Here is a 25,070-nt window from a genome sequence, read left to right as displayed (position 1 = left end):
TTAGAAAACATAAAACCAATCTTGTCTTAAATACATATACTTAAATATTTATACACTGTTACCTAAACTATGCTAACATTGCTTGGTGCAGCACCAATGTTACAAAGCTAAGTAAACTTCAATGTAAACAAAAACACGCCATTAGGATTATTACAAATGAAAATTGCTTCTCTCATTCAAAAATACTTTTTAGTAAACTTAATATTCTAAATGTTTATAATTTAAATCTCTATCATGTTCTTTTATATAAAAAAATGGCACCATATTTATTCAACTCTTTATTTAAAAAAATAAATAACATATACAGCACAAGATTTTCAAATAATAACTATACTCAATCCAAAACCTATTATTCTGCCACTAAATACTCAATCACAAACCGAGGACCTAAACTCTGGAATACACTTTTAAATAATGATCTTAAACCACTTTCTTCGCTTAAGGTGGTACTACCCTATTAAAAACATCAAAAAACAAAAAACAAAATTTTTTTAAATTTCAGCAGTTTGAACATCCTGGATTATGAGTATCACTTTTTTTTTCTTTAAAAATTAATATAAGTTCCTAAATTAGTATTCAAAGGCAAAAAGGTAATTTTCGAATCCCTAGCAACGACCTTAGCAACTGTGTCTGTTTATGTTTTAGCCCTAATTTAATGTCTAGTTCCATAAATATAAGTTCAAAAATGACTTATTCAGTTGTGCTCTTTGTTTCTATGAAGAAATAAGTCATAAACTGAAACAACAATTGGACAACAATGGAAGCAGCTGGAGCCATTGAAATATTTTCTTCTTCTGTACAAAAATACAAGCTTCGCTATGCTAAGTATCTAGGTGATGGAGATACTAGTTCTTTTACAAAAGTAGTTGAGTCAAAACCATATGGAGATTCATTGATTCCAGAAAAACTAGAATGCATAGGTCATTATCAAAAACAAACAGATAATAGATGTCGGCAATTGAGAAAAGAATTGAAAAGCGAGGTATTATCGGATGGTAAAAAAATATATGGAAAGGGAAGATTAACGGATAAAGCCATTAATACACTTGAAAATTATGTAGGCATGGCAATTGGGGAAAATACATCAAATTTACTAGAGATGCGTAACTCTGTCATTGCAACATTATATCACTGCACTGCTTTTGCTTCAGAAGAAACACGTCACTTATTTTGTACTAAAGGCAAAAGTAGTTGGTGCAAATGGCAGTCTGATAAAGTAACCAAACTTAATACATATAAAAGTAAAGTAAATTTGCCAGAAGTTATAATGAGCAAATTAAAACCAATTTTTCAAGACTTGTCTAAAGTGGAGCATCTTAAAAAGTGTTTGCATGGCTTGACTCAAAATTGTAACGAGTCATTCAATCAATTAATTTGGAATCGTTGTCCAAAAAATATCTTCGTATCAAAAAAAATTGTTGAAATTGCAGTAAATTCTGCTGTTATTGCACACAATGAAGGAATATTAGGACTTGCTGAAGTTTTTAAATTGCTAGACATTTCACCAGGATACTATTGCAATCTTAGTGCACAGCGATTTGACAAAAAACGTCTAAAAAATATTGAGTTTAGGCAAGTGAAAAGACATTAAGATCACTCAAAAAAGGTTATTTTGACAAAGAGCAAGAGGTTGAGGGTGGTCAATCGTATTGTGCTGGCCAGTTTTGATGTTTTCAATGACTGATTTTTTTAGTTAATAACTTTTTTTATTTTAAAAGTTGTTTTTCTCAGTTTTCTACTATTTGAATATTTCTAAAACTAGAACACGAATATCTTAGAAACTAATAACTCCTTTTTTTTTTGAAATTTTCACAGTTTATTCATTGATATTGTAGAAAGGGCTGGTAGTAGAATAAATGAAAGATAATATTTATTTTGGTGAGAATCCCCTGTTTTACATACCCGGTGGACCATTTTTTTATGTCGGTTGCAGCTCTACAACCGCCATTTTAGTTTGGCTTAATATTTTTTAAAGATTTTACTAGGGGCCCTCGACCAACCATTTAGCTATATGCTTAAAAATTTTGAGGCTTAAATCTCAAATATTACTCAAGTTACTTATGTTCTTGTAACTGGACGTTTTTTGCTTTTTTATTCTGACTCAGCATCTTTTGACAACAATTTTTTATTTTAATTATATTTTTTATATTTAGTTGTTTAACTACTATCTAACAAAGTTTTTAATTTTAAGAAAAATATCAAATTTAAAAAAATAAAAAATGTAGGGTAGTACCACCTTAATCAATTTAAAACTAAACTTAAGCAAAATCTTTTACTAAACGACAATGAACTAAATTTGTTCTGAAGCGTTTAAAATGAGAGTACTATTATTAATGATTTAGTATTAATAATTGTTTATTACTAAGATTGTCTATTCTAAAACATAAATATGATAAATAATCTTGTCTCTAGTCTTGTTTCTGTTTATTTTTTTTTGTTTTGTTTGTTTGTTTGTTTTTTCTTCTTTATTGTTAGTCTTTTTAGTAAGTAAAGTAAACTTAAGCATTAATAAAAAAAAATAATTTATAGCATATGTAACTTTTACGGTTTTTATTAGCATTGTAATTTACGGTATATTTATTACGGGGCTTAGTGATAAGGCAACTATAGTCTTCTTTTTGCCCCTGTCATATATTGTTTTTTATTCATGAACATTGTTATTGTAAATACTATTAACGACGAAATATATAATTAAAAAAATAAAAAATTTTCCTCAAAATTTTTTGGCAAAAAAATTATTTGAAAAAATGCTAAAAACTCTTAAAAAAATGTCAACAAAATGTTTTTCAGGAATAATACAAAAAAATACTTATTTTTATTACAAACGAATAACATCAATAAAATCTCTATGAAAATACGCTTCTTTTGAGACTCAGGTTGACATACTTTTGAACAACTTTTTTTTCGACAATATTAGGGACTTTACCCCAAATTCTAAAGATTTGAACCCAAATATCTTTACAACTTGACGTGATGGTAAAAAATGAGTTGCATATTTGAAATTAAAATAAGAAATCCTACATAAAAAACAAATTGTTTTCTTGGCACCAGAAAATATTTTTGTTTTTGTTGACCTGTGTTATGCATCATAAAACTTTTATTTTAAATTCTATAAGCAAATATCTTTTGTTTCATAAAAGCCTTTTTCTGCCCTTTTTAGCGATGTATCATTTGATAGTATTGACAAAGTATTTTTAGCGATGTATCATTTGAGAGTATCGACTAGTATTGATGCATCATTTGATAGTATTTGATAGTATGTGATAGTATTGATTAGTATTGACTTTAAATCGTAAGGAAAACGAAAAAAATAATTATTCCAATATATATTTCACTCAAAACATTTTATGCAAGTTTATGGCAGTTAATTATGCTGTTATAATGCAATTGTCAATTATTTTATTGTTAAATAAATCATAACTATTATAACTAAAAGTATATTATTCGTAATTAGTTATAAATTATTACCGGTTTGTCTTCTTAATATGAATTTAATGAGCTGAATATATCTTTTGTGAAATATTTCAAATTCTTCAGCTTAAATGAATTTAATTTGGCACGAATTTTTTGAAATTCTGTGAACCGTTTTTTTCATAGAATCTTTTGAATTCATAATGAAATCTTTTTCCGGATCAACTTATAATTAAAAATAACTAAAAAAGTTTTTTTTTTTATTATTATTTTAATCAAAAAAATATTTTTTAGTTTAGTCATACTAATAAAAACCACTTTCAGTAATAAAAACTCAGCTTGAGATTTTATATTCCAATAAGGGAAAGCGCCAATACTAATCAATACTAATCAATACTATCAAATACTATCAAATGATGCCTCAATACTAGTCAATATTAGTCAATACTATCAAATGTCAATATTAGTCATAATCAATAAATAAGTCATAATCAATAAATAAGTCAATAAATGCCAATATTAGTCAATACTATCAAATGATACATCGCTAAAAAGGGCAGAAAAAGACCTTTATGAAACAACTGATGTTTGCTTATAGGGTTTAAAGTAAAAGTTTTATGAAGCATAATTGATTGCAAAAAAGCAACAAATTTGTTAAACTATTTTCACTTAACTCTGTAAATTAAGTTGAAATGCGCAATAAATTTGTTAGATTGATTTTTTCTTCAAGAATAGCAAATATGTCTGACATATTTTATGTCAGCAGAAAATAATTCAGACATAAAATTATGTCAAAATATGTCGACAGAAAATATGTCTGACATATTTTATGTCAGCAGAAAATAATTCAGACATAAAATTATGTCAAATATGTCGACAGAAAATATGTCTGACATATTTTATGTCAGCAGAAAATAATTCAGACATAAAATTAATTCAAAATATGTCAATAGAAAATATGTGGGACATATTTTATGTCGGCAGAAAATATGTCCCAGACATATTTCACAGATAACAACCCTGTATTAATAAATGTGTTTTATAGATAAGTAATTTCTTTTTTATAAATAGATAATTTATAAGTTTATCTATCTCATATTAGCTCAACACAGATATTCCTCAATTGGATCAGCACATATGATTATGGAAGATTGTGAGGATAGTGAAGATGATGATATTGAAGATTCGGATTCATTTTTCGCTTATACTACTACGTCTTCGAGCTTGACTTTATCAGAATCAGGTTCTGAAGATAATAACACTGAAGAGAGTGATGGCAATCAGTTTACAAACGTTCATCTAGCAGCCACTGCAAAAGATTTTTTAAAGCCGCCGAAAAGAGCTAGAGCAACGGGTGGTCTTGCTTATAGATAAAATTAAAATAAAGCTCAACAGATAGATCTTATAAGTAATATTTTGCCTGACAAAACAACTTCTGAAACAAATCCATCTAGAGATTCAAAGCAATGGAAAGATGAGCCGAATATTGTAAAACAAATTCAATTTACTGCAGATCCTGGTTTGAAGATAAACATGGAGAGCAAGAAACCATTAGATTACTTTAGACTATTTGTTACAGAAGAGCATTAAAGACTATGGTAGTTGAAACTAATCTCTACGCAACGCAAGAAATATATAAGCAGCGTCCCTCAGAAGAAGCTCACATTTTAAAGATTGGAAACCAATAAATTCAGAAGATATGCGGCAGTTTCTTGGGGTTTTTCTTCGTATGAGGTGTGTCAAAATGCCCTCTTTAGAACACTATTGGTCTAAGAACAGTCTCTACAGAGTTCCCTTATTTTATAGAATAATGCCACGAAATAAATTCCAACTAATGTTACGGTTTTGGCATTTTATTAACAACGAAGATTCAGGTAGTGGACGCTTGTGTACACCGATAAATTTTACAATTCCTTTGAGTTAACAAAGCACATGATATATCAAAAACATACATTTGTGGCACTTTAAGAACTGACCAAAAGTCAAATCCAAAAGAATGTACAAAAGCAAAACTGAAACAGGAAGACGTTAGAAGCAGAGAGGGTGTAATGGTTGCGAAATGGAAAGACAAAAGAGACGTACTAATGATTAGCAACTTGTATTCGTCGCAAATGATTGAAGTGACAAACAGGAGAGAAGAGAAGAAAATGAAACCCAATATTATTAAAGATTACAATTATTTTGTGTCAGGAGTAGATAGGGCGGAACAAATGAGCCGGAATAACTCAGTTGGTTAAAGCGCTGCTAAAAAGTTCGGAATAATTATTGGCTGTAGCAGCAGGATTCCACGTTCAAATCCCGGCTCCGCCTACTCTCAGCGTATGAGTAGTACTTCGGTACGAAGGAAACACGTCTCGATTAGCTCTGCTATTACGATGTTTCCTTCTCGACTAGTAAATAAATAATCTAGTCGAGTAAATGAAAAATTATTGTTTAATGGTATCATATTATGGATGCCTAAGAGAGACAATTAGATGGTAAAAAAAAAAGTAGCACTATATATCTTTGATACTTTTTGTTTAATGCTTACTGTCTAAACAGCAAATATGGACTAGATAAAACAATTTCCTTGCTTAAGTTTAGAGAATTAATTGTTACGGATTTATTCGGTGAACGTTTGAATGAAATTGTGCCTCGAATCACCAATAATAGCTTCCACTACTTGTCTTCATTACTACCAAACGAAAAGGAAAAATTCCCAACAAAACCATGTCGAGTCTGCTCTAAAATAAAACGTAAACAAACACAATATGAATGTGCTGTTTGTGAAAATAGACCTCCGTTATGTATTTGCGAATGTTTCCGAATGTATCATTCAAAAGAATAGGTTTACACTTTAATTTTCATGAAATAAAATTAAAGCATTATCAATATTTTACTTTTATCTGTTTTAAGCTATTTCTGTCTTTCTCCGCATTTAAATTAGGTTCCTTGGATTTTTAAAATAAAAACTTAAATGTAATATTTTCTGAAATCAAATGTGAAGGTAAGAAAAAAAAAAAAAGGTGAATAGACAAAGCCAGTCATGCAGAAATATTATTTGAATTAAGTTAGTATAACTACGAGTATACTCGTAGTTGGCAGCGAACGTGTTAAGATCTTTTGCTTTTTTTTTTTTTTTTAATAAATTTAGCATTTCTTAAATAATAGACGATTCCTTTTGTTAATTTTATTGTTGTGGTTGTATAAAAAAAATAATTAATTGTTGGAGAATTTTTATAAATAATTTGCTATTTCCAAAGGTCTGTTTCGAACCAGATTCCTTGGTCTTGTCGCTAAAAAAAAATGAAATAGAGACTTAAATAGTCGGTTCATAACTAATTGTATTTATAACATACCGAATGTATTTTTATCAAAAAACTGAAGTTATTCAGTTCCGTCTCCAAAACAGGATGGGAAAATAAAGGTTTGGTGATATTTGTTTGTTTCAATTTTTTTTATTAAAAAACTGATCATTCTTAAAATTGTTTTGTTAAAAGTCAATTAAACTTTTAACAAAACAATTTTGCTATGTAGAGGAAAACGGAGAGAAATGACGAACGTTTAGAAAATGCTTAGTTTTTTCAAAACTGGCTAGTGGTGGGGTCGGGGTTAGATGGTCTAAAAATATAAACACAAATAATTATCTAAATAGTTAATGATTATTTTAATTATGAGTAATAAAAAAAAAATAATAATAATAATAAAATTGATTAAACTAATAATATTGATAAGTAAAAAATTAGATATTTTTTGTTGAGATCCAGTAGACCCAAGCCAATGAAAGAGCAGTATATCTTATCATATAATATACAAAATCATATTATATATGGAATTCTTGAAAATTTTCGTTAGTCTGTAATTGTCATAGATCTATAATGTCAGCTTCATTTAAGTTAATTCAACTCTCTATTCAAGATTTCGCTGATTCCAAACTTTAACTTGCAAAATTTCCATCAAATCTAAATTCATCAAACTTATTCAACTTCTTCTTTTCATTTTTTATCATTCACAATACGGCGAATAAGCACACCACCCTGTAACAAAACAGAAAAAGTATAAAGCATAAAAGCGTGTAGCTTAAAAGTATATAATCCCCAATAAAGAAGTTTTCAGTTAAATTTGGAGTTATTGAAGAAAATTTTTGTAATTAAAAATTTAATCTTGTGTCGTTACGTTCACCTAATCGGGGTTTTTTATTCTGCTGGAATCACAAAGAGTTTTTACGCTGAGACGATATTGATAAAAACAATACTTAATCATGGTTAATTACAAATTAAGTGCCATAGAGTTTACTTACTAAGCGTTAAAACATAAAAAAAGGCACTTTTATGAAAATATGTACTACCATAGCCGTGAAAGTTATATGAGATGTAAAATTAGTTTATTCAGAAAATCTCTTGTAATTGTAGTTATGCAGTGTATTTGCAAATGTAGTTATTATGCAAAACCTTCAGTATGCAAAAACACATAGTCACGTGATCTAAGATTTTGCAAACAGCAATTTGAAATGGCGGAAAGCATTTTCGTTATACTTTATATTTTTGGATAAAGACAAGAATTGTTTGAAATTTAAAATAAAATCTAAATAAGACGAGGCATCTAAAATTTTATTTACAACATTTTTAGATTGAACTTAAATCTTTTAGTGGATTAATCGGTTGGTATATAACTATGTGGAACTATTCATATATCTAAGCACGCTAATACGTTTGTAATTAATTTTATATATTTAACTCCAAGCTTTTTGCATATAATTGATATTTTTAGGTGATGACAGCTGCAGTATTCTCATGTCAAATCTGTAAAATAATATTAGATAAATTGCGGATGAACAAAATTTAGCCTTTCAAAACATCCACATCGAAAATCTGACACTATTGAAGTAGAGAATCATTTATTTAAGAAACAATTAAGTTAAAAATACTTTATCACGTGAAAAGTACTAAACATATACAATATTAAATAAAATATCTTCATATAACAAAGTATTGTATGGAGATATAATACTTTTTTGATAAAGACAATCGGAATTTTTTGATAAAGACAATCGTGAGATTTTAATGAATAGAAGTAGTTAAAAGTTTATAAAGACAAGCAATGTAAAGTATATAAAGACAAGCAATGAAAAGTATATGAAGACAAGCAATGTAAAGTATATAAAGACAAGCAATGTAAAGTATATAAAGACAAGCAATGAAAAGTATATAAAGACAAGCAATGAAAAGTATATGAAGACAAGCAATGTAAAGTTTGTAAAGTTTATGAAGACAAGCAATGAAAAGTATATGTAGACAAGCAATGAAAAGTATATGAAGACAAGCAATGTAAAGTTTGTAAAGTTTATGAAGACAAGCTATGAAAAGTTTATGAAGACAAGCAATGAAAAGTATACGAAGACAAGCGATGAAAAGTTAATGAATAAAAACGGTAAAAAGTTGATGAAATCAAGCGGTAAAAAGTTAATAAGCAATGAAAAGTAAGTTGATAAGCGGTGAAAAGTTGAAGAAAACAGTGAAAAGTTGACGAAGAAATACTGAGATATGTTAATGAAGACAGATGCTAAAAACTTTTATAGGAAAACTTATTTTACGACTACATTACTTGGCTGGCTACGTTATATCCGAAATTCTGAAAAAACTAATTTAGCATCTATCGAAAAATTGTTAATGCTTCAACTATTTCTTTTGAAATACTTTAATTCCTCTTCAAGTGTCTCTAAAAGTTTTGCGATTTCTAGAGATGCTAACTCAAACCATGAAATTGCAATACATGATATATTATACAATACATGATATATTATACAATACATGATATATTATACAATACATGATATATTATACAATACATGATATATTATACAATACATGATATATTATACAATACATGATATATTATACAATACATGATATATTATAGCAGGTACCGTTAGGTATTCTGAAACACATCTTTTGTTTTGTGATCCTTAGAGATGATAACTCAAACCATGAAAAACAATACATGATATATTATGCAATACATGATATATTATACAATACATGATATATTATACAATACATGATAAATTATAGCAGGTAATGTTAAGTATTCTATAACATATCTACAGGCAACTAATAAGTAAATGCTAACAAAAATCAATTAAAAACGATTAATGTATCCAGTAACAAAGTATAAATTGTTTATTTAATTTTGATGTTTATGCTAAACGTGCTGTATTATACATAGAAGAATCCTTTGCGTTATCAATTAAACAGTTATAATGCTATTTTTGTCGAGTCAGACACCTTTGGTTATAAGGAACCTCTTTTACGGTTGCCATGAAATAAACATGCCATCATGTGCTTTGCTTGCATAGTTTTTTTATGATTATTGACACATTCTTTCCAACTTGAAAAAAAAAACAATCAAATCGTGTGATCAAATCGTGTGAAAAAACGATGATTTAGAAACAATAGAAAGATCAAATTATAAAAATGAAAATTAAGTCATTATCTGGGTACTTACTATGTATAATATTAAGACATAATGAAAAAAAAAAAGGATCATGCATAGTTCTTAGAAAACTACTTTTGTCCGTAACAGTCAATTTAAGGTAACATAAGCAGTGTAAATATAGATTTTACTGGGTGTGCTGGTGTACTAGATTTTACTGGGTGTACTGGTGTAATAGGTGTTTATTCACAAAACTTTCATTACTTTACCTTTTTTTTTGTACATTTTTGGAAATCATTAACTTTTTGCAGAGGTTTTTAGAGGATAACATAAACCCCTTTAAAAAACATGTACGATGTTTTGCAGAGGCTTTTAGTGGATCACATAAACCCCCTAAACATTATAAACAAAAATGCTACTTTATTTTTATGAATTTAAAACAAGAAACCTTGAATCAACACAGCTTCACTGACAAAAAAATTACTTAATTGTAATCTAACTTCTTCAAAATGGACCAGAATATGAAAAAAGTCAAAAAAGTTTTTAAAATACATTGTTTGCAATATCAACAAAGTATGAATGTAAATTTCCTTTTTTATCTACTGTTTAAAATGACGTGGAAAAATATATGAGCTATTACTTTTTGCTCACTATCGTAAGCATATTTATATGAGTATATAAAATTAAAGAATAACATATTTTTATTTGCAAATTTGAGCACAGTCAAGAAAACATTTAGTACAAACCCTCTTATTTTTGGAAAACATTTAGTACAAACCCCTTTATTGTTGGAAATCATTTTAAAGGGTTTTAATATTTAATATTATTGTAACATTTTAATGCTAAAAGAATTTACAATAAAATTTAAAAAAATTTTTAACATTTCAAATTTTATAATTTTTTAATGTTTAACAAAAAACGTCAAATTTAAAAAAAAAAATTAGGTAAATTACTGAAGTAACCCCGGCCCCTACTATGGAAATGTAACTAAAGTTGAGATTTTTTTTTAAAAGAGCATTAATTTTGATTCATATTATATTGCTGTAATTTTTTAGCTGTATAATCAAATATCATCAAATATACAATTATATCACAAGTATCACAATATCAGTATTATATCACAAATAACCAATTATAAATTCAAAGTATTCTGTATTGTGCTGTCAAATTATTTCTATATCAAATGACTAAATCCAACAAGAGAAATTTGAGGAGATTTCACAGTGGTTCGTCTGCATCAATCCAGTGTTCTTTTAGACCCTAAATAGTTTAAAAAAACACTGGAATGAATACAGACAAATCACTGTGAAGTTTTTGTAAAACTACAGTAAAGGGATTGATGAGAGAGAAATTGATTTTGGAAGAGAGGCTGAAGATTATTTCTCTTGAAAAAGTACTGTTACATCATTAAGCAATCCTATTAATAGGTAGGTGCTACCTAATGGTAGGCACTTTGTAGACTTTGACGATCGTTTATTTAGAAATACAACAAAATTAGTACAATCATTAATAATTGCACAATCAGTCAAATACTTGTTGCTGCTGAAGTTAAAGTAAATAATGAAAAAACAAAAGACAAAAGTTGAAGTTGATGAAATTAAAGAAATTAATAAAAATAATTAACAAAAATCTGAGGTGCTGACATTGCAATGTCTAAAGTTCAATTTCTTTGATAATAGAAAACTAAAAATAAAAAAATATTGCAAGAGAATGAATGAAATAATGATTATGATGCAACCAGAATGCAAGAATGATGCAACCTGTTGTATAATTTGTTTATTATGATCATGTACATCTTACAACAATGAAAGTAATCATATGACTTGATGAATGCAAGGGAAATAAATTAAATAATTAATCTAAATAATTGCATGGTATTAACATTAATAAAATTAGTCTACAATTAGCTGGATATTTTCCCAACAAAATATCTTGCATTTTGGAGCAATGCTTTGCCAAATAAAGTGGATTTAAAATCCTCAGCCCATTAAATCAGTTTGTAGGCATAAAAATAAATAATATACTTTTTATATTCGGCTATCAGCCAAACTATTACATAAGTCTGTGTTACATTGATAATTAATGAATCTTCCATGGTAACAATTATGCAATTAAAAAAACAAAAACAGATTACACTTACATTGTCAATGGTAAAAAACAAGTTGGTCACTAATACTATACATTAACAGAAAAAGTTATTTATAAAAAATTTTTTATAAATAACTTTTTAATGTTTTAAAAAATTTAATGTTTTAAAAAATTTAAGTAAAGAAGTATATCCACATTTGTTTTACACTTGACTAATTTATTTTAATTTTCTCTTGTTTTTTTAATTAATTTATTGTTTTGTATTTAATTTGTCTTATTTCATTACTTTTATAATAATAATTTTTAATGAAAAATTTTTAATAAAAATAACAAAATAACACAAAAATAAAAACAACAATAAAAAGTACCGATTTTATGTTTGCTGCTCTATTGTATTTCTTGTCCTAAAAGTTAACATTTTTTAATTAGTTATAAAATCATATGTACAGAAATTAAAATCATAAATAAAAAACTTGTTAAAGTATTAGTCAAGTACCTAGTTTTTCGAACAATCCAAATAATCCCCAATACTAAGAGAAGAACACCTGGTATCAATGCAAACAATGCATAATTCCAATTAACTAAATAATAGAAAATCATTTTAAGAAGATGCAAGCTGCTAATATTAAAAATAGTAGCTTAAATAATTTATATTAGTGATCATTGAAGCAAAAACCTGATCATAGAGGCAAAAAAAACCTGATCATAGAGGCAAAAAAAACCTGATCATAGAGGCAAAAAAAACCTGATCACAGAGGCAAAAAACCTGATCATAGAGGCAAAAGTTACTAATTATCTGGAATGCTAGATAAAGAATTCAAAAACTTAATCATTTTGAAAATTATTTAAGAACTAACTGACCAGACCCGTAAAAATACGGATCTTTGAAAGTCTATTCCACACCAACCTTTTCCATATTTTTTCCTTTTGTAGATATCCTAGCTTTCCGGAACTTGAAAAATACTTATTGATTACCCACCCATCATTTCTATACCTATTCCTTATTTACTTCAATATTTTTTAGTGAAATAGTTTATTCTGGAAAATTGCTATAAGAGCAAAAAAAATAACATGCGCACCTTTTCCGCATTCATAGAGCTTATAAGAAATATATAATAAAGTTTGTTTTTCTCCTAAATGCATATCATTGATAGCACAGTGGTTTAGTGCGCTGTTATCAGTGCCATTTCAGGGGGTTTGAGACCTCTCCTTAGCATTATAAGTTTTTAAATTTTTTCAACTTTGCTTATATATTTATAGCAAAAAAATAATAATACAGCAAAAAAGATTTCTAATTGTTAAAATAAAATTTTAAAGTTTTCTCATTTTATAGATATATTATACACAATTGTTCCATGTACTGACTGCAAACTCAACATATGCTAAAGACATTTGCACTTACAGACGTTTGTACGTAACACTATACAAATGGCAGAACTAAAAAGAACTTAGACCATTAATAAGTAAAGCCAAAAAAATTTTGCGCAGTGATGTCAGTTTGTGGCAAACAAAAAATTCTATACATCAAGTTTTGTTTTACATTTTTTGATTAATCTAAATTATGGTGCATACAACTGCACAAAAAGATACAAAACTGTTACAGATGATTTCATGAATAAGAGTTTGCATTTATTACAATAGTAATAAATAAATAATTTTAAAGAAATAACATAGTAATTACTATATATAGTTTTATATTAGACTATATCCCATAAAAATATATTCTATATATTTTTAATAAAAACTTTCCTAAAAAATTTAAAGAAAATTTTATTTCTAGTTTTTTCTAGCTTTTTGCCACAAAGTAACGTCACATACACAAAAAACTTTGTCTTTATGATTTACAAAAAAGCAACATCTATCCTATTTATTGGTCTAATAGACCAAATTATTTTTTGGATATTTTGTAACTTTCATCTAAGGGTATTATTTTTTGAATATTTTGTAACTTTCATCTAAGGGTATTATTTTTTGAATATTTTATATACTCTATATATATATATATATATATAGAGTATATAAAATAAATAATTTTAGATTTTTATAAAGTAAAAGATTTGATTCATTTTAAAAGATTTTTTTAAAGTAAAAGATTTGATCAGATTTTCATTCATTTCAAATTGAATGAAAATCTGATCGAAGCATACAGCAAGCTGTACTTTGAGGAAACACCTGCACCATTTTAGAATGAATATTTATATCTAAATTAAATGCAGCTTACTGAGCCTAAAAAAGATAATACAGATATACTGAATTTACTACTGGCCTAACCTACTAAGATATACCTAACTTAAAGTATTACAAACTTAAATAGTGATGTTTTCAAATATGTTTCAATTAATGAACGCTTTCAAATATATATTGCTAAAAAGATTGGGTTGCAACCAAATTTAATACACAATTTTTTAGAATTTATCCTCCCTCAAGCACAGCTTTATTGTAAACTGTTTTAAAATTCTGAGTGAGTTTTATAAACAGTGCAACTTTTGTGCAAAAGCTACTTTTTATTCAACAGAAGTTAATAAAGAAAAAAACAACTTAGAGCGGTTTGCATATTCTCTTTTAACACGAAGAGCCGTTTTCTCAGTTTGTTAAACCTTTCCAAATACTGTGTCTTCTGCAACTAGGTTAGCTCCTTAAAGGTTTATTGGCTGAAAAACTCTGGTATCATTCAAATCATAAATATTCGAAAAATCATAGAAATTCAAAATTAATGTATTGGAGTTAAAACTCTGCATCTCTTGCTTAAAAATCCAGTATTCTACCAATACTAAAAATCCAGTATTCTACCAATACAATAAGATATTTGCAAGAAAAATACATCTTGAGCAACAAACAGAAAAATGCAATTCTACTGTTATTCTGGTGTTTGTAATACCAGAATAATACTAGAATTGGTCTTGGTCTAAAACTCTATATTAAAATACAAATTAACTCCTAATAAGAATTCAAGCTGCCACTATAAGATATAAGTTACAAAAAGAAAATCAGCAACAAAGCAAAAAACAAACAAACAAATAAAACAACAAAAAAACAAAAAGTTATGCATTTTTTATGAATAAAATCTTATATGAATAGCATATATATTGGTCTTTTGCCATTTGAAAATAATAAGCTTGAATTGATTTTATAATACATCAGTAAAAAAGTTGCACTCACTATCAGTTTTCGAAATGCAACTCAAAACACTTTGCTTACCAACACACTTAATAACTTGTGAATGCAAAGTATAAATATCTTTAGAGCTTTTTAAATAAAGTTTCTTGAACTTATTTGCTTTTTTATGTAACTCTTTATTTTTGCACTTAAAACAACTATTTTCTTTAATCTTAAAATTTCAGACAAATATATTGCACATTTTCTTTTAAGAAAATCAGATACAAAGCAAAAAAAAAAAAAAGAAAGACATAAAAAGTTGTAAGCTATACAAATCAGAATAACATTATGAGAGGAGAGAACTTTAAAGTGCTAAGATTCTTGGGAAAAAACTACAGGAATTATGTCTTTAGAGCACCAATAAGCAATAATGTGAATATTTAATTAAACATTTCACTAAATCAATGAAATGGTTGTCTTTATAAAATAACAATAAATGTAGATTAAAATATAAAAACAATACTAATTTCTAAATATAATTTTTTTTTTAAATTTGTATATTTTTTAAATTAAATTTTATTATTTTTTATTACTATTCTAATAATTTTACCAATTTTGTATTGTTTACCCAAATATGGTTGGTCATGTTTGATAAAGTAACATTTTAATTTGATCTCATAGAGTACCAAGCAAATATTTACCAAAATAAAAATCAAAGGAGAGACAAAAATTACACTAGCCAAATGACAGTCACAAAAGATTAGATCAGTATCTCAAAAAACATTTATATCTAAAAAAGCTTTATATTTTAAAGCCTTAGATGAAGTTTTTATATAAAAACCTTATTAAATTTAGTTATTCATCTTTGTACAGTTTTTTTTTTGGACTTAGAAGATTGCAAATTATATGAATCAGGAAAGCAAGATGAAGGAAATGAACTCCAAAGAACTGATGTTTGAGGAAAAAAACAAGACAAATAAGAGATTTTGGAGCACTTAGGAACAGTCACAGAAAAAGGATAAGATTTATTTGAATGACAAGTAACACGAGAATGAATTTTAGAAGATGGCACAAGAGATGTTAACTCTTTAGAGCAGTGCCCATTATAGTATTTATAATATTATAGTAATATATAATATAGTAATATATTATATAGTAATTATATTTATAGAATTTAAATATTTGTATTATATAGTAATTATATTTGTAGAATTTAAATATTTGTAGAAAAGAGAAAGAGAAGCAACATTACGACGATATGATAATGTTAGAGGTTGGGTATAAGAGCAGGTTCAACTATGTTTACAATGCATTTTTGCAACTTGTCTAAAAAGGAAAGGGCATCATTAGAAAATCCACCCCAGATATGGTAACAGTATTCCATACAAGGATGGATTTGAGATTTATAGAGATAGATAATAGAATCTGAAGTAAGAAAGTGTCGAGCTCGATAAAGAGACGCAACCTTAGCAGATGCTAATTTTACAACAGATTTGATATATGGTTTCCAAGAAAGATGGGAAGTATGAGTTAATCCTAAAAGATGAAGAGTGGATGACTCATCGAGTACATTTCCGCTCATAAATATAGGAAGATCTAAATTATTGTGATAACAATTGGCTAAAAAAAATTAGCTTTTTATATGAATTAAAGTTCACCAGCTACTGTGAGCCCCATGCTGTAGCAGAAGTGAGATCCTTTTCAAGCTCAAATGCCCCCTCCAAGCAATCAGAGAGTGTTGGCTTCTTATCATGACAAGAATAAATGGTAGTATCATCAGTGAACAATGCCACTTTAGATGTGAGAATATCTGAAAGATCGTTAATGTAAATTAAAAAGAGTATAGGACCAATGATTGAACCTTGAGTAACCCCTGAAGTTACAGGATATGAACAAGAGTACTGTCCATCGAGGACAACTTTTATACAACAATCGGAAAGGAAGGATTCAATAATCTTAAAGATGTTACCAGAAACGCTGTAAAAAGAAAGCTTATGGAAAAGACCAGCATGTCAAACATTATCAACAGCTTTAGAAATGTCAAGAGCGATAGCCTTAACCTCTCTACTTTTATCTAATGCACAATAAAACCTATCGGTAATTACTGTTAGCAAATCAGCTGTAGAACGAGAAGATTGAAATCCATATTGATGATCAGAAAGTAAGTTATTAGGTTCAAGATGAGAGATTAAGTGTTTGTTAATTAAAGATTCAAAAACTTGCTTATGATAGAAAGATGACTAATGGGAAGGTAGTTAAACGAGTCAGATTGCTCTCCAGAATTTTTGAAAAAAGGGATAACAGATGCCGCTTTCCAGCAGGCTGAAAAACAAGACTCTGATAAGCACTTGTTAAATTTTTGTTAAAGTTTTGAAAGTAAAGATGACAGCTCCGGAGAACATTTCTGCAAAACTTAAACAGGTATGTTGTCCTACCACAAGCTGTAAAAGAGTCTAAGCAGGAAATCACTTTAGATACAGAAGCTGGAGTGATACAAATGTCAAGCAATGGATCAGCCTGTTTAACAGCTATATCAGGTAGAATGCAGCTAGTGGAATCAAGGGATGATATTAATGAAAAGTTCTTATCAAACAACTCAGCTTTGTCTTTAGGTGAAGTAACAAAGTCTGAACCGTACAAGAGAGGTAGAATAACAGATTTGCCCTTATTATTGATACTGTTAAAAATTCTGCAGAAGTCACAAAAGCCTAATTTTTGTGATATAATACAAGACTTTTTGACCTGAGAATAGCAAGCTTTGGCGTTAGACAAAACCTTTTTATAATGGTTTCTAGTTAGTTAAGAAGCCTACTTTGAAAGTTTTAATTCAGTTAAGATGGCTACTTTGAAAATAAAATTTTTTTAATGTGGTTACAACTCTCTCTTGATTCTTTAACTCTGAAGCACGAACCTTGACGAACAAGATTGTTGTGCAGAGAGAAAAATTGGCACAGTACTACAAGGAACATGGTGGGGATTGAACTCGAAAATTTATAAAGCAAACCCTCCACCACTACACCAGTACCACATCAAATAAACACTTATAAAAGCAAAACATAATTTTAATTAACAAACACATATCTTTTGTTTTGTTCATGGTCACTCTCCTCAATTTAGCCAGGCTATATGAGAGTAAACCATCCAGAATGAAGACTGTACATATATTTTGTGTAACTTATAACATGCTTATGTAAAACATCTATATTTCTTGTAAATATATTGCTTTTTGCTGTTTTTGTTGTTGTAGGTAATAACTTTTTAATTGCAATGTTTTTAAATTTTTCGCACAACCAAATAAAGCATAAAAGTTTATTAAAACCATAATGTTTTGAAAATTTAAAAACCAATGTTTTTATTTTCAATTTTATGCAAATATAATTTTTGAGAAATACTATGTTAAGACATAATTATGTTTTTTTGCTACCTAAATATAATAGAAACTAGGTCTCAACAAAAAAAATTTTTTAATTACCTTAAAAAAACACAAGTAACTAAAAAATGTTAAAACTAATTAAAAACTTACTACTATCTGCTGTTTGTGGAGCTAAAAATAAAAATAAAAAATAAAATTAGAAATAAATCATAATAATCCAGAAAGTCCATGAAAACATCAAAAACAAAACAGCACCAAAAACAAAGTTTTAAAGCTATTTTTACCTCACTAAATTTTTGAATTTTTCTACAATATGCAAATGACAACAATTATAAACTAGCATTCTCAAATCCAAATAGAAAAAAAAAACATTTTAAATGTCTGGAGTGAGAAGTGATCTAATCATTTGCAGAAATATGTTAAAAAAACAACACAATAGAGAATTTTTTGAATAGATATAGTTTAGATAGTCAAATTATTACCTGGACATTTTCCTAAGCAAACTTCTGTTTCTACAAGTTGGTCAGTACAAGGTAGCAAAATACATACTCTATTGCGTATTGAAATACCTTTGCGACACGTGGCATTACAGGCACTCCACTGGCTCCAAACGCCATAAATTGGTGCTGAAATTATTATTTTTTAAATATTTTTGTAAAACTTAATGTAAATTATCAACATTACATTGCTTATTTTAACATTACATAATTGTTACATAATTTATTACATAATTAATACATAATTCATTACATAACTAACATAATTGTCAACAAAGCATAATTTTTTAAGAAAATAATACTAATAATAGATTACGCAAAAGTGCACAGAGCACATTAGTACCAAGCATATTAAATTCTACAGTAGAATTTAATTTGATATATACCTAATACAGTATGATTAGGTGTGTATGAAGTGTAATCAATGTCATCATTGACAGGATTTAGTACATACATTAAGAGTTTAGGTTTGGGGATAGGGAGGACTTGTCAGATCTACTACAGCAAAAAATGTATGCTTCCCTCGTTATTATTTATTTTCTGAAAAAGAATCTGAGTTAGAGCTCGAAAATTGAAAAACACAGCCATAGGTATACAGTAAGTACACAATGAACAACACAATAAGAAACACAATGAAGAAAACAATGAAGAATACAATGAAGAACACAATGAAGAACAAAATAAAGAATACAATGTATGTATGTATGTATGTATGTATGTATGTATGTATGTATGTATGTATGTATGTATGTATGTATGTATGTATGTATGTAAGTATGTATGTATGTATATACATTTACTTACATATATAGCATGTTGTTTTTTGTTGAAACTGCAATTAAATATAGATTTTAAACAAATATTTTTATTTCTACCCGTTGTAGATAATTGCATCAATTTTTAGAACTGAATAACATAAATATTCCATGCAATATTGTTATACTTCCTGGATACAAATATAGCTCTCATGTTTCCTTTTGTTGTTTTTTGTGTGTGTGTGTGTGTTTTATTTTGTGTCAATTAAATTTTTGACAATTTAATGAAGAAATAAAACTATAAAAATATTTTTTTTTTTTGTATTATTGCAATATTGTTATAATTATGTTATTCCAAAATTTTTTCATAAATTTTTTTAATAAATAAACACAAAGTTGTTATGAGTGTGAAAAAGCGTGTGTAAGAAAAATAACATTTTTGTAAATTGTTTTAGCAGACTAAAGAATAGTAAGTAGTGACTTTAACTTGAAATACGTAAACTTTGGTGTTTGGTGAACCAAAGTTAAACTTGACAAGAAAATACCCCTGTGAGGTAGAAAATTATTTTGGAGCTGGCTAAAAGTTTCCTGACAAGATATGATTTTAAATATATATTCTTGTAAATATATTGAAATATATTTATAGGCTATAAATCTATTTCAATAGATATAAATCTATTGAAATATATAAGATTCTAGAGCAAGTTTAAACAAAATGATGAACATGCATTCTTAATGAAATGCTAATTTTACGTTGGTATTGTCCGCTGTCAACATTGGTTTATTAACATCACTTTTAACATGCATATCATTTAAAAACTATAAGTATTCCAAATATTTAAATATCTTAAATATGATTTTAATCTATATTCATTTAGTTTACATAAGTTATAACTTGGTATAGTGAAGATTAGGTGTAGAATTGGATTAAAAATTCATTTTAAATAAATTTCAACTATTGATAAATAATTTTTTTAGAAAGCAAAATTTAACTATTACAAAGCGTTCTAAAGAAATAACAAAATAATAATAATACAATCCACAAAGAAAGTTACAAAATTTCAAAAAATGTTCCAAAAGTCCGTTCAAGATACTGAAAGAGAACCCATTCAAAGGCAACATCTGTAAATACAACAAAACACCTTTTTGGTTGTGTTGCTGCATTGAAACCTCTGTTTAGACAAGCAAACAAGCAAAAAAGTTGGAGTGGGCAAAAGTATAAGTTGAAAAATGTTTTCAGTAACCAAAGAGGTGCCAATATAAGAAAAACATCAAAAGAAAAAATGGATTCAAGGTAAGTAGTTTTAACATTGAAACAATAAGGTGGGTCTGTGATGGTGTGAGGATGTTTCTTGTACTAGAGACCTTGTGAAAATTGACTACATAATGAGAAATTAAACATAAAAAAATATCAAAAGAAAATCCTACTCCAAATAGCTTACAATAAATTAGTCCTGTTACTTATAACTAATTAATTAGGCTTACAATTAATTAGTCATATATATAAATATATATATATATATATATATATAAATATATATATATATATAAATATATATATATATATATATATATAAATATATATATATATATATAAATATATATATATATATATATATATATATATATATATATATATATATATATATATATATATATATATATATATATATATATATGTATATATATATATATATATATATATATATATGATATATATATATATATATATATATATATATATATATATATATATATATATATATATATATATATATATATATATATATATATATATATATGAGAAAGAAAAAATCCAACTTCTGCACTTACTAAAATCAGCAATTTGAAAATATGTTGTTATTTCGTAGTTAAACAACTTCAAGTGACAAACATATGTCCCATCATTTGATGGACTTGAAGTAACATTCAAAGATGTTCCATTGATAATAATTTCGTCACTTTGATATCTTGTCCAGTATGCATCTGGAGTAGGAAAACCATCGCCTTGGCAGTAACAACTGTAAGTATTAGTGAATTTCACACATGTTGCCGGTAAAGTAAATTTTGGTGGAACTAAGCATATTATTATAAAACTTTAAATTTTTTTAAAACGTTAAACATTAAATTTATATACATTTAAAACTGCAAAAAAACATAAAGAGAAAAAAAAAAAATGCAAAGAAAAAAAAAAAAAATGAAAAAAGAAAAGGCTATTAAATCAATAGGATAATACAGCTTACTAATTATAAAAACTGAATAAAACACTGTGTCAGCATATCCAATGCTATTTTCTGGCACACATGAATAATTACCATCAGTATTTTTCTATTAAATAATAAAAATATAAATATGTATAATATAGTAAATGATACAGTTATAAATATATATCATATAGCCGATGAAAGAGTTGTAAATATATACCATTATAAACAATGTTAAATATAAATATGGTTTTAATTCAAAATAATAAAACAATATTAAATCGAAGAAAATTAAAAAAAAGTTTACTAACTTGTGCATTTGTTACATAAATTTCTTTGTTAAAATCAAACGATTCATTCATCCTTTTCCAATTGTATTGATTGACTGGAGGATTTGCATCTGCTTCACAGCTAAGAGAAAAATCGCTTCCTAAATTCACAAAAATCGTAGAAGATGTAGCTATTAACTTTGGCGGATCTAAAAGAAAAAAATGAATTCTTTATCATGACCATAATCATCATGATCATATTCACCACAAACATAATCGTCATGATCACCATCAAACACTAAATGATTAATTTACAAATCTCAACTTACAAAGCACATCTAAGTAATGCCACATTGTTGCTGAACCAACAGTATTGGTTGCATTACATGAATAATTAGCTCTGTCACTTTTTAATACATTCAATAATGTAAATGTGCTCTCACTTAATGTCATTGATAAATTAACTTTCAGTGGCGTTGTCAAATAACCAACATCGGTAACAAGAACATTATCTTTGAACCAATTGATTTGACTCATTGGGTTACTGTAAAAACGACATATGAAAGAAACCTTTTGATTAAGCATGATTGTTTGTGAATTAGCAATTTGTGTTTCAATCTGAGGTGTCCCTAAGAATATTTTATTATTTAAATAAATTTCCAAAGAAATATTCTATTTACATATTATTCAATAATCAACAAGCAAATATAGCAACACACTGTTTTAACAATATAGTGATAGATAATTAAAAACAAAGCCAAAAAATCAAGCATAATTGAGGCTAAAACCATAATTAAGAGCACTTACAATATACAACAAGCCAAGTCAGCAACTCTGTTACTCCAAATATGTGAGATATTTTTACTTTGTAAAATGCTTGGTCTGTTCTTAGCAAGCTACCAGATGGAAAATAAAACTGACTTTGAACTTTATATTCAAAATCAAGAACAATGTTTAATTGGGTTGTCTGAATATTTCTAGTCAATTTTACATATGAGGTACCATTATCACGCGATATAAACCATTCCACAATTGCAGGAGGATTAGAATCAACAACAACTTGAATGAACTTAATAGAAAACTCTGGGTAGGTTTGTAAAGGAATTTGAAAATCTGAAATTGCTGTAGGCGAATCTAAATAAGTTAGATTAAAAAGATAACAACAACAAAAAAAAAAAAACAAGCAAATTATTAGTCAACTTTAAAATACTTTTTAAAATAGATTTTGAACTTTTTTGTCTTTTACAACAAGTCTTAAATTATCTTTTTAGCAGGTCAAAAAAGAAGGAGTCATTTAAAAAGACCATAAGTCACAAGTGAATGAGTCCTTTTAAAACACCATAAGTCACAAGTGAACGAGTCATTTCAAAACACCTTAAGTCACAAGTGAACGAGTCATTTCAAAACACCTTAAGTCACAAGTGAATGAATCATTTCAAAACAACCAAAACTAAGGAAATAAGAAAAAAATATTTTAATTTTGAATAAAAACAAAATGATTTTCAAAAATTTACCAAATACTTAATACTTATTAAAACAAAGTTGTATTAACTTTTTTTGTGATTGTATTATTTTATTATTATATTTCTAGCCAAGCTTAACACTTTGACATGAAAAACTAATTGATACTGCTATCAATAAAATTAAAGTGCTCATTCATTCAAAAAAGAAATTTGAAAATGCTTGTCAAGAGTAAACTTTGTTTGGAAAAAATCCTATAGATATAGAATATATAAAATTATATGCGATTTTGGATATGCGATTTCCATGAAAAGTAATGAAAAATAATGTAAAGTAGAAATAACAAATGTAAAGTAGAAAACTTAGTGGATGTGAATGTTTATTTTAGTGGATGTGGATGTTGGTGTGGTTTCTAATGTGGATGTGGTTTCTGCAAATTCAAGAAGATGTTAAGTAGAGGACACAGTGTTGCCAATCAGAAATATAAAAACATCAACAAAGTGTGATAACTATAAGCAAAACGCTGGGTTTTGTTTGGGTTAAAGTTCAACAGTTAATGCATGCTCTAAGCTGTCACAATAAAATAATCTGGCTTCCTGCTCCTCAGAATCAAAAAGCAATGATTTTTTATTAAGATTAGATTGTATCATCACCAAATAGAGCCACTAAGGAGGTAAAATATCAGAAAAATCATCAATATAGATAAAAAATAACACATAACCAAAAGTGGATTCTGTGGTATCCCATAAGTTACTAGAAATAAAGGAGAGTATAATTTAACAAGAAACATTTTAATACTTCCATTTTCCATACTTTACCAGATAAACTAGGCAACAATTTCCTTTTGAAGAAACTTTATGAAAAAGACTTTATTGAAAGCCTTTAACATGTTGAAGAGTTTAAGTGAGAAACTTTAGCTATGAAGGTAATTAGATCGGGTTAATGTATAAGAGATTTCACGTCTCTAAAACCTTACTTTTTAAATAAAATACAAGATTTACAAGTAATCTCAGAAGAACAAGCGTTAGCCTTTGAGTATTTTTATGTATAATTAATTATACATAGTAGTACACTAACTTAATTGTAAATAGCAGCTCCAGAAAAAAGACAAAAGTGATTAACGGATAGAGAAATGCTTTGAGCTTTAATGCCAACAGTGTCAAGTACTAAATGACTAGGATCAAGTCATTAAGAATTTAGCATTAAAGTCACCAAATCAACAATAATAATTAATATAATTATAAAGCATAAACAGATTTGACACTATAAGCAATAAGCTTATGGTGCCAAGTAAAATTGCACTAACATTGGTTTTGTTAATGCTAGTATTATACAACTGTTGATAGAATTGTTGATAAAACTTTCCGATGGAGAGCTACAAAAGAGTTTGCAAACCTTACTACCAGCCGCTCTCAGAACTACCAGCCTCAGAATTTAAGTTAGCCTTGTAAATGAAGAGGAGTATACTGTAGATGAAGAAGTGTAAACCTCGTTGATTAAGAAGA

The 25,070-nt window shown here is 27.3% G+C and overlaps 1 protein-coding gene across 2 annotated transcripts in view; it reads right to left on the bottom strand.

Annotated features, from left to right (window-relative positions):
- Positions 1–7,167: 7,167 nt before the first annotated feature.
- Positions 7,168–25,070, bottom strand: part of LOC101236232 (hemicentin-1) — a 91,876-nt gene continuing 73,973 nt past the window's right edge. For both annotated transcript variants that reach the window (XM_065788978.1, XM_065788979.1), the window contains 10 exons: positions 22,912–23,238; positions 22,434–22,733; positions 22,147–22,313; positions 21,875–21,959; positions 21,465–21,707; positions 18,862–19,005; positions 18,530–18,550; positions 12,407–12,491; positions 12,279–12,314; positions 7,168–7,427 (listed from right to left, as the gene is read on the bottom strand). In XM_065788978.1, coding sequence (XP_065645050.1) covers positions 12,284–12,314; positions 12,407–12,491; positions 18,530–18,550; positions 18,862–19,005; positions 21,465–21,707; positions 21,875–21,959; positions 22,147–22,313; positions 22,434–22,733; positions 22,912–23,238 — 1,403 coding nt within the window. In that variant the 3' untranslated portion in view covers positions 7,168–7,427; positions 12,279–12,283. The remainder of the gene's footprint in view (positions 7,428–12,278; positions 12,315–12,406; positions 12,492–18,529; positions 18,551–18,861; positions 19,006–21,464; positions 21,708–21,874; positions 21,960–22,146; positions 22,314–22,433; positions 22,734–22,911; positions 23,239–25,070) is intronic.

Source organism: Hydra vulgaris, chromosome 01 (genome assembly GCF_038396675.1).
Source record: "Hydra vulgaris chromosome 01, alternate assembly HydraT2T_AEP".
Taxonomy (NCBI): domain Eukaryota; kingdom Metazoa; phylum Cnidaria; class Hydrozoa; order Anthoathecata; family Hydridae; genus Hydra; species Hydra vulgaris.
This window is presented reverse-complemented; position numbering and strand designations above follow the sequence as displayed.